The sequence below is a fragment of the Bombyx mori genome, chromosome 17, assembly GCF_030269925.1.
Source record: "Bombyx mori chromosome 17, ASM3026992v2".
In the NCBI taxonomy this organism is placed as follows: Eukaryota; Metazoa; Arthropoda; class Insecta; order Lepidoptera; family Bombycidae; genus Bombyx; species Bombyx mori.
The window spans coordinates 6,665,854-6,677,252 of record NC_085123.1 but is presented as its reverse complement, the minus strand read 5'-3'; the positions used below and the strand labels follow the sequence as shown (position 1 = coordinate 6,677,252).

The 11,399-nt window shown below is 35.1% G+C and overlaps 1 protein-coding gene across 1 annotated transcript in view; it reads right to left on the bottom strand.

The window, feature by feature from the left end:
- Nucleotides 1–11,399, bottom strand: part of LOC101746141 (RAD50-interacting protein 1) — a 15,758-nt gene extending 4,359 nt beyond the window's left edge. The window contains exons 1-13 of the mRNA XM_004925811.5: nucleotides 11,061–11,399; nucleotides 10,594–10,835; nucleotides 9,904–10,059; nucleotides 9,589–9,764; nucleotides 9,193–9,407; nucleotides 8,480–8,726; nucleotides 7,720–7,897; nucleotides 7,095–7,290; nucleotides 5,834–5,987; nucleotides 4,818–4,921; nucleotides 3,760–3,944; nucleotides 1,942–2,116; nucleotides 72–199 (exon numbers count right to left, since the gene is read on the bottom strand). Coding sequence (XP_004925868.1) covers nucleotides 72–199; nucleotides 1,942–2,116; nucleotides 3,760–3,944; nucleotides 4,818–4,921; nucleotides 5,834–5,987; nucleotides 7,095–7,290; nucleotides 7,720–7,897; nucleotides 8,480–8,726; nucleotides 9,193–9,407; nucleotides 9,589–9,764; nucleotides 9,904–10,059; nucleotides 10,594–10,835; nucleotides 11,061–11,246 — 2,342 coding nt within the window. The 5' untranslated portion in view covers nucleotides 11,247–11,399. The remainder of the gene's footprint in view (nucleotides 1–71; nucleotides 200–1,941; nucleotides 2,117–3,759; nucleotides 3,945–4,817; nucleotides 4,922–5,833; nucleotides 5,988–7,094; nucleotides 7,291–7,719; nucleotides 7,898–8,479; nucleotides 8,727–9,192; nucleotides 9,408–9,588; nucleotides 9,765–9,903; nucleotides 10,060–10,593; nucleotides 10,836–11,060) is intronic.

The window sequence follows — 11,399 nt, the reverse complement described above, 5'->3', positions numbered from 1 at the left end:
ATACGAGGTGAGCCGTGAGCTCGTCCATCCTTCTCCATCTTGACAATAATAAAAAAAATATGAAAACTTACTTGGGCAATTGGTTCATTTGCGAGGCCACTTTGCTCGGCGGAGCGAACGTAGGGACTAAATTTCGTTTCACGTCAAACGTGAATTGCATAGTGCCGCCGGTGTTGAACCAATTCTCTAGTACCACCGTCTATAAAGAGTATTATTATATTATTATTGTTTTTGATACGAGGTTTTTTCTTTAATTTACTTAATGTAATAATCTTATAAAGTTTATTTAATTCTGTGACACTTGACGCTTTATCTAACGCACCTGAATGTCTGTAAAACCCATTCACGGACCGAGCCGTGAGCTCGTCCATCCATCTTAAGTTTTTATTGAAGTTATACTTCTTTAGGCGCATTATGAAAAATTGATGAGAGTGAAATTTTACGATGCGCGCGCACTGTGACACAAAATTAACAGAATGAAGTCGCCCACTAAATCGATCATTACAATATGACCAACGTAACTTGGCGAGTCTGAATATAGGCGCAGGTGAACTTTCCGAACCGTACCGAGAACTACCGAATTTATACGATGTCAAGAAAAGGGATGTCCAATATGCGTGTTTCAATATGTTGTTTAATCGATTTTTTTTCAAATTGATAATATTTAAATAAAAAAAAGAAATAAATTTAATAAAAATAAAGTATAACTTCTTACGCGCGTACATAAGTACACGCACCCTTTTTTTTTAAAAAGCATTAGAATGCCGCCCCAGAAATATCAGTAAAACCCAAGAAATTATGTTCAAAATTCGATTCAAATGGGTAAGTTTGATTAAACCCATTGCGGTCATATTCATTCACTCGTACTTGTCTAAATTGATTTGCGTTTAACAATTTGAACATTATATTACACAGTGTACGTTCATTATGTCCGGAGTACCCACATTCTATTATTATTTTACTGTACACTTTTGAAGTTATACTTCTTTAGGCGCGTTATGAAAAATTAATGAGAGTGAAATTTTACGATGCGCGCGCACCGTGACACAAAATTAACAGAAATGAAGTTGCCCACTAAATCGGTCATTACAATACGACCGACGTAACTTGGCGAGTTTGAATGTAGCCGCAGGTGAACTTTCGCGCATGTACACTCGTAAAAAAAGTGTTATTAGCATTCATTATTTAGTAATATAAATGACAAAATTATTATTTAATATAATTCATACTAAATATTATTAAATTATTAACGTTAAATATTTATTATTAATTATTTAATATTTAAAAAAAAGAAATAAATTTCATAAAAATAAAGTATAGCTTCGCTTACGCGCGTACATAAGTACACGCACCCTTTTTTATATATAACTAGCTGTACCCGTCTGCTTCGCTGGGCATTTAAAATTAATATTATTATTTCTCATCCCCACAAAGATTCTCATCATTAACGCCCCCCAACTGGTGTAGGGAGTCCAACACTTATATAAATATTAGCCTATCCATTAAGTATATGTATTTTCTAAATGGATACCATGTTTCAAGTCAAACGGATGCATGGTTCAGTAGTTATAACGGAACAACCGTAAAACCACTGTAGATTTATATACATATTAGTATAGATTAGTTCGCTTTATAAAATAAAGATTAAGAACAATAGTAGATAGATAACTGGTAACCTTTTACTGGTGGTAGGACCTCTTGTGACTCTGCACGGGTAGGTACCACCACCCGGCCTACTTCTGCCGTGAAGCGGTAATTCGTTTCGGTTTGAAGGGTGGAGCAGCCGTTGTAACTATACTTGTGACCTTAGAACTTATATCTCAAGGTGGGTGGCGCATTTACGTTGTAGATGTCTATGGGCTCCAGTAACCACTTAACACCAGGTGGGCTTTGAGCTCGTCCACCCATCTAACTAATAAAAAAAACATAAAAAATATTAACCTCAAACAAACATCGGTCGACGTTAGTGGCTAATTGCGCTCGGAGTCTCACGGCGAGGCAGGGAGCCAGCCGCGCGCTCACGGACGACAGCCGCGCGCTCAGCCCGGACAGCGGCGCGCACAGAGCCGGCGACACCGTCAGCGCCAGCTCCTCGACTACGGGCAGATTGTGCCACCTGTCCGACAAACAAAGCAGAATTAAACATTTCTTATTCTTATATGTTTAAACGAGCAATCTATACTAATATATGTCGTGGATAACGACTTTAGTAATATTAAGACATTGTTTTGAGTATTATTTTAAATGATAAAATGTTGTTTTGATAAATATCACAAAAATGTAGGGTAGACGGCGTAACGCCAGAGTATAAAATGGCGGTACGTGGACAGTCAGTCAGTCTCAGGCAGTCCGTCAGTCGCAGTCAGTCAGCCTGTCAGTCGGTCAGTTGAAACGAAACTGTCGGTTTACCCTGTCATTGCGAAAATGATTTGGTGAGAGTTTCAATAATTATATTTCAAAAAGTTTTATTGATTTTTATTGCAATAAACTAAGTTCAACCGAAAACGAGTGATAACGGAATCTGCCGCTCAGCCATCCCTGACGCCGTCATATATAAATCTACAGTGGTTTTTGGATGGATGTTCCGTTATAACTACTGAGCCATGCATCCGATTGACTTGAACCTTGGTATCCATGTAGAAAATACATGTACTTAATGGATAGGCTTATATTTATATGAGTGTTGGACTCCTTACACCAGTTGCGGGGGCGTTAATGAAGAGGATCTTTGTGGGGGTGAAAAATAATAATGTTAATTTTAAATGCCCAGCGAACCAGACGGGTACAGCTAGTTCTTGTATATAAATATATATAAAATTTGAAACTCGGAAACGGCTCCAACGATTTTCATAAAATTTAGTGTACAGGAGATTTCGGGGGCGATAAATCGATCTAGCTACGATTTATTTTCAGAAAATATTATCAGAAAATATTGTTTTATTCGTGTTTTAAATAATCAACTTTATCGATAATCAACTTAAACATAAACGTTTTTATTGAAAGAACATAACAAATAACATTAATATCAATATTATTTAAATATAATTTCTAAAATAACACAATTTATAAAAAAAAAAACGAACAAAGCTAGGTCATCCTGTAGTATTTATGAAACGCGTTATTTTTATCAACTTTACTTTTTATTTTGATTGATGATACAACCTACGATTTTGAAGTGAAACTTCTTTGCGCGCGTGATGGTATTTTTTTTACGGATGCAACGCAATAATAATAATATTAGTGACACGAAAATGTGGGACGTTTTTGTCCAAGAAAAGGGAAAGAGCGATCGAGACCGATTGAGAGAGAGTGAGATAGAGCGAACGTCGCATCCCGCAGTGCCATGGAGCGAGAGGAGGCGGAAATCGCGAGAGAGAAAGGGATATCGAAAAAAAAAATACACGCTATTGGTTGATGTATTCGTTTAGTAGTTAGAACTTTAGATGGCAATTCTATCGCATAAAGTCTTGTACTATAGTAAACGCAGATATTTTTTTATTTATTTACATTATCATTACTATGTATACAGTGTGTTAACATTGAGTTACATTTATAAATCTTTCACTTCTGACATGTGAACTTTGTACAGACGCACTTCTTTTTTTTTGGATTCATTTACATGTTTAACTTAAATCCATTTCGTTTCATTGTATTAAGATATCGATCAACTTACCGATGAAACAAACATACATGGTGCGACCGTGAATTATATCAACTGTTTTTAATCTAAAAATAAAATTTCAACATATGGTTACTCACTTTTGTTTCTTGTAGTCCCTTATACTGGCCTTGAATTCTAATGTTATGTGTTCAGAAATCGCGTCTAAGGCTGCATTAAGTAATCGAGATAGTAAGGCTGGTGCTTCGGCGAATACTCCTGCTTCTTCCATATCCTCGTCACCTGACAGAGGTTCGGTGACGGCGAGGTTTGCTATCGGAGCAGTCTATGGAACGATACACACACGTTTGGTATATTGTAAAAAAAATTGGACATTTATAATGATGTTCCTTGATATTGTTTATTGCTTTCCAGACAGACGAGCATAGGGCGGGCCCGATGGTGAACTGTAACCGTGGTTCATGGATGTCAGCAATGCCGTGGGGTGCAGCTAATCTGCTGCCTATGTTGTGATAACTAACTATTATCTATATTTTAATACGTGAAGCCAACATTTCGAATATATTATTATAGTGAAGGAGTGCAGAACGCATTTTTTTTTAAATTATGCATTAATAATACATTAAATCAATAAAATAAACAAAACATTACACACACTACCATGTATTTGACATACACACGCATGCATACTATTTAATTTTGTTTATTGTCAAATTTTTTCTTATTGCATAGTCTGTGGTTAAATTGAGAATAGATTAAATATTGTTTGTCTTTATTAATATTTGTCTAGTTCAGTCTTGGCGAAATCTGTGATTATAGAAATAGGTATCATAGTTTTTTTTTTCTTAGTTGGGTGGACGAGCTCACCTGGTGTTAAGTGGTTACTGGAGCTTATATACATCTACAACGTAAATGCGCCACCCACCTTGAGATATAAGTTCTAAGGTCTCAGTATAGATACAATGGTCCTACCACCAGATCATAATAGTGTACAAACTTATAATTTCAATTAATTGTAGTCGAATTTCGACTACTGCGGGACCACTAGTTATTTTAAATTACGCACGAAAACAGTCTTAGCTCCAATGTTAATCATTGCTAAATATAGAATCAAATTGGTATTTCGGTTTTGATTTAATTGCCTTTAATATGCCTCGTCTTCCAGCTAATAAGTCGATAATAACGTCATGGTACTCACGATGTCGTACAGTTGCTCGTGTATCATCGAATCCCTCCGGATCATTTCATTCAGCGCGAGCTTCTTCGCTCGCAGTTCGACTTCTTTTAAGGACATCGTTTCGTCTGTTTAATAAAAATCATAAAAACGTTTATTAGTTCGTTACAATGATAACCAGTCGAACTGTCTTGTGACAAAATAACGTCAGATTTTAATTGCTAATAACTAAAAGAGTAATAAGGAATTAAAATTGTTTAAGGGCGCAAAGAATGGACCTTTAATAACTAAAAGAGTAATAAGGAATTAAAATTGTTTAAGGGCGCAAAGAATGGACCTTGCATGTACGTGTTTGTCTAATTCTTGTTTTGTTGGTTTTGCGAATTTGGATGTCAATGTAAAGAGCTCAAAGTGCAACCACGAACTAAAGCGAGACAGCGAAAACTGCCCAGGGATAAGTAATATTAACAAATAACAGTAATCAGTGAAACTTTTATAAAATAATTAAATTGATATGTTTCGTAAATCTTAGCAGTTCAAACGAAATGTCGGTTAAAATTCAGGGCCGATCGAAAGGGGGCGGTTTATTATATTTATGTAATTTTAGTATTAATTAAACTTATAAAATTATTCAATTTATAAAATTTCGATAAAACAAAATTTAGCCCATAAAAACAAGGTAGTTTTTCTTATTAAAAGCATAAATCACTTCACACACACACATCCAATTTACATTATTTCCTGAAAATACCACCAAAAGCAATTTAAATGTGCAATTTAAAGAGTTTAATTTAAGTGCACTATTTAATAAAGAAGACGTCTTTGTAGTTTTTTTTTGTCGAAAACCGCAAAAAAAGCGGGTTTATTGGGTGATAAACCTTTTTTTTTTAATTTTTGATAAATAAATTTGATATAGGTCTCCTTTCTCAAGAAATTCATCAATTACTTCCAAATTTACAAAACTTTCAGACCTTATCAAAAATTGCTTTAGCAAAAAAGTCAATTGAAATGAATTTTGCTTTGGTGAATACATGGGGTACCTGCTCTAGAAGCTTTCTTAGTGTGTCCTTCGCTGCTGTCGTCATCGTCATCATCATCATCAGAGCTTGAAGACGAAATCGAGCTATCTTCATGATGCTGCTGCTGTGTGAAGTGCTGGAACTGCCGCCTGTAGTAGTGCAACTGGAGGTAATGCTGTTAAATAATTAATTTTATTAATTAGACTGGAAGTTGTTTCGATGCACTTACATTTAAGGAGAAGTTTGTGTGCATTATTTCAGTGAACCGTACTCAATGCAACTTCAAGCAATACCAAATGATTAGAATTTTTAATCTATTGATTGTTATTGACATGCCAACACATTTTGATATATGAAACGCTTGATAGCAATAGAGAATATGTTGGTACCAAACCATACGAATTCTACCGGTATAGTACAATAAAGATGGGACCCACATTGTGCTGATTCTGCTTAATCGGATAAGGGCAAGAGAAAATTACCTAAGGTATTAAAGTAAGCGTTAAGTTATTAACGCTTACTTTAAGTAACTAAAAGTAAGCGTTAAGTTAGTAAGGCGTTTTTGTTGTTGTTGATGAAAGCAAATATATACTTTTATTAAATTTCGATGCTATTAACTACATTGAAATTTAACAAGATGCATTTGTAAATATTTGAATATAACTATTATAATGAGAAGTAAGATAACTTATGACAAAGAGGTTTTGAGTAGAACAGTACCTATATAAATATAATATATAACTTTATATGTAAATGAAAGCAAATAAGATGTCACGTGTATTTGTAAAAATGTAAATTTGTTAATTGTTAGTATACAGTGAATATCGGTTATAACGACGGCGGAAGGGGCACTTTAATGTCGTCGCTATATTCAAAATAATAAAAAAGCATGTACTTAAGTATTTACTTATCATTTATTTAATTATGGTATACACGGGTGTTATTGAAAATACGTGTTATAGTGCACTGTTTAAGTTTAGTTTTTTCTGCACGCTGGAAGGTGTATTCCATTGTCATAATTCTTAATAGTTTTATGAATGACTCTTTGTGCCTTTGCCTCAATAGAAATATGCGTAAGGGATTTCTGCGAATTTCATAAATGATTCATAAATACAACTCGCTATACCCGAAATTGACGCTATATTCAAAGTCGCTATAACCGAATGAATTTCTTAGGAAACTATGCTTTAAATTCAAGGGATGTAAGTTTGACGTCACTATAACCAAAAAGTCGTTATAATCGAGGTCGTTATTAACGAAATCCACTGTAATTGTAAGTTACCAATGAGTTAGCCCACTGCAGCAGCACGATCCGCGAGTGATGGGCCGTATTGGTGACCGCTATGAGAGGATGCGACGTGGGTCCTGGCGACAGGAACGTTTCAGGCACCAGCGAGTCCATGGCCGCACTGAGCAGCTGCGTTAAACGGATGCGCCACTCCTCCAGCAGTTCTAGCTGAAGTTCTAGAAACTGTAATCTGAAATAATCAAAAGTTCCAGTTCATATAAGGTTCCCCCGACATTACATACCCCCGACATACAACCTTCAGATATTAGTTCTAAGGTCTCAGTATAGTTGCAACGGCTGCTCCACCCTTCAAACTGAAACGCATTACTGCTTTACGCCAGAAATAAGCAGGGCGGTGGGACCTACCCGTGCGGATTTACAAGAGGTACCAGTAATTACGCAAATTATAAGCTTGCGGGTTTGATTTTCATTACACGATGTTATTCCTTCACCGTGGAAGTCAATTGTGAACATTTGTCAAGTACGTATTTCATTTGAAAAGTTGGTACCCGATTGCGGGATTCGAACACCGTTGCAACGCTAGATAATATTGCACTGGACATCTTATCCTTTAGGCCACGACGACTTCATAAACTTCTCTGTATTGTACAATACTGACCTGTGTCCAGGCTGTGGCAACACAGCGTATCTGTCCTCGATAGTCTTTAGTAGTGTGACGAACCAGTCGGCAGCCCGCGGCACCCACAAGATGGCGCCCGTAGCCACGCCCGTCCCCGTCACCACGGGCTCGGTCCACTGGTCGCTGCCCAATATCTCATCCATTTTACTTAGTGCATCTGTAATCATCATATCGTTGTTAACATGTATCAACTATCACTAGATCAAATAATAGATCCCAATATAAATTAATGAAGTCGTCGTAGCCTAAAGGATAAGACGTCCGGTGTTCGGATCCCGCTGGCACGTACCAATTTTTCTAATGAAATACATACTCACCAAATGTTCACGATTGACTTTCACAGTGAAGGAATAACATCGTGTAGTAATAATCAAACCCGAAAAAATATAATTTGCGTAATTACTGGTGGTAGGTCGTTTTGTAAGTCTACACGGGTAGGTACCACCACCCTGCCTATTTCTGCCGTGAAGCAGTAATGCGTTTCGGTTTAAAAGGTGGGGCAGCCGTTGTAACTATACTTGAGACCTTAGAACTTATATCTCAAGGTAGGTAGCGGCATTTACGTTGTATATGTATATGGGCTCCGGTAGCCGCTTAACACCATGTGGGCCGTGAGCTCGTCCACCAGCCTAAGCAAAAAAGTTACTCTTACTTCGCTTAAAACTGCTGCCTTTTACGATAAACCAATCAAAATACCAATTACGTCCGTTTTCTTAGCAATAAAAACCTAATCACTCACATTTCTTCTCAACAGCCAACCACCTTACAAAAGTCTCCGCCTTAGTCAGCACCGAGAGTATACTATTTATTTCTTTTCCGGTCAGTGTACTCAGTTCTCTATTAAATCCTAGTATTTCGTCGACAGCATGTGCGAAAGCGGCATCTGCATCGACTACCTCCCTTTTGGTGCCTTGTGTATGATACAAAGCTATAATTGTGTGAAGTCTTTCTGCAGCTAGCGATATTAGACCAGCATTGAATTGATCCTTAAATAATATTGTCGATTACAAACAAAGAACATAATATATTAAAGCAGCAAATTCCATAACTTTAAATTTAAATAAATTTTTAATTCATATAATCATTTTTACTTCAACAATTTCACTTAAACAGTTTTGTTATATTTTTAACAGCTTATAAGGCTAAATTTAATGCTATTTCTAACAATAACTTTCTTGGTGACAAATCTGACATGAAAAAACAATAAAACGTAGACAAAGCAATGTAATTAAATTTATAAAAATACTCTATGGTTAACTTAAGCTGAATAGAATTTCGAAAAGTATTCTATTTTTAGCAAAATAATGCCAAAGGAGCAAATAAAAAATTTAAGAAGTGTCAAAGTACTTGATATTTCTATGTTAATTTTTTTTATTCCCAAGCGAACTTTGTTTATGGCTACAGATGTATATAAGGAGCAATAAATCTTGGTAGGATAGAAAATAAACACACCACTGCATTAACATTGTCCAGTTCAAGTTTATCAGCAACTGGTTGTACATTATTTTGAACAAAGTTCTGATGGTCCTTTATCCAGGTTAATGTTTGAGTGAGAAACCACTCTGGTCGATCAATGCGAGCTGTCTGTCTGGACCCCATGAAATGAAATGCAAATCTCTTCTTTAACGGCCTTAAGAGAACACGAACAGGCAAACATGGGTTTAGTTCTGTGAAGAAATGGTAAATTAAATTTAATGCTTGTAGAACTTTCATTTGGATATGACATTTAACAAATTTGGTGAATTGAAATTATTGAAAAAAAGATATAGAGAGTAAGCTTTTATGAACACAAAAGCTACAAAATTTAATTAATTAATTTTATGAGATATTTCACATAAGAAAACAAACCTTGACCAAAATCTTGGGCAACAGCAGCATTTATGTTTAAGTCTTCAGGTTCTTCAATCAAAAACAAATATCTAATGAGATTTGTGAACTTAATCATAACTTCTTTGGGAGGTGGGGAATGTTCAGCTCCACTTATAAAAGGCCATTTCAGTAATTTCATTACCTCATCAAAGTGTCTGCGGAAATTGAAATACTTAATAGTATTTAGTATGACAATGTGATAACCATACATTCCATAAATATATTGCCTAAATTGAAGTGAAATAATTAAACTGCATAGATTTTTTGGATTTTAAGTATTATTAAGTATCTTACTGTGTCAGTTTATCTTTTAGCACATTATGCCAATAGTGAGTGTATTCCTTTACATAGTTTCCTCTGTGACCCTTCTGGTATAATTGGCACATATGCTTCAGTTCACCATATAGTAGCACAAGTTGTTCATCATCACTACTCTGTTTCATTTGTCGACTGAAACAACACTAATAATTAATACAAATTCTAATCTCAACAGCCCTAAGCTAGGGTTTTCTCCTGTACTATAATGACCCTGTATTGTATTATGAACTTAAGATGGCATTAAAGACTGAAAAGGTTATCTAAGATTTTAGTGTAGGCATAGACTTAGAAATTAGAACTTTAAGGCGTTCTAAATGATGACTTCAGTCTTCTTATGTTTTGTACTATATGTTTTATAGAGAGTACTTAGTAAAGAATTATTTAAGATGATCCTGTCATCTCATTTTTACCATCGCACCATCCACCACCAGGGCAGAGTTGACTTATGCTACATTTCCAGAGATCTTTTTCTACTTATCTAGATTTGGTGTGAGTTTCCCTCCACAATGATTCCTGAGTACTATGTCATCTCTACCTTTGAATGAGGTTTATGGATTAGCAGACAGACATGGTTGTGTTCCTGACATCACTGACGTCTATAAGGGATGATATCTATTTACCATTAGGCCGTATGCCTACAATAAAAATACATAAAATGTTACAAACCTTAAATCATCTACTTTCTCAAAAGATCTCAAATATTCAATTATTTCATATAACTTATTTATAGCATGAAACTTTCTTTCCATTTCAGCTCGTAATGGTTCTGTCTGCTCCAAGAATACTGCAACTCTTTTTCTCAACTCATTACTTATTACTTTCAAGTTTTGTATTTGCATTGAATTAACTTCAGCATTTTTAATTGCAACTGATAATTTTGTAGGCACCTCATTGTTGGCCACCGTTAGCTGAAATTATATTTTTTTAGGAAGACTAATTTGAACTTTTAAGTCAGATAAATCAACGAAGTCAAACATATGGGTGTAAAAGACGAGACATAGAACTTTAAGTGCGAGTAAACATAAAAAACGTAACAGCTCGATTTGTTTATATATTATGCATTTATTTAAAAACTTTTGGCATCGTATATTGTTTATTTCATAAATTAAATATTGTTTAATTATATAACTTACACAGCTTAAAAGTTTATCTCTTTTATCAGCTAACTCACTTTCCAGAGCAAATGTACTACCCAATTCGTTAATATCACTTCCGATCTTAAAATTAAGTTCTTGAATAATAGCATTTTTCTCATCATCATTCATGATTAAATTTTTAACAAAAAATTGGATTTTGTATGTAGTAGTATGTACACACATTTAAGTACCGTAAAATGGGGCGATTAGGGACAAATTCCAAATTTATGAGCAATTTTAAGGTAGTTGTTGATGTATAAAATGCTATATAAGGATCAAAATGATTGAGTCTTGGGGGCATCTTTGTTGTCTAATTTAAAATTATGCAACTAGCAT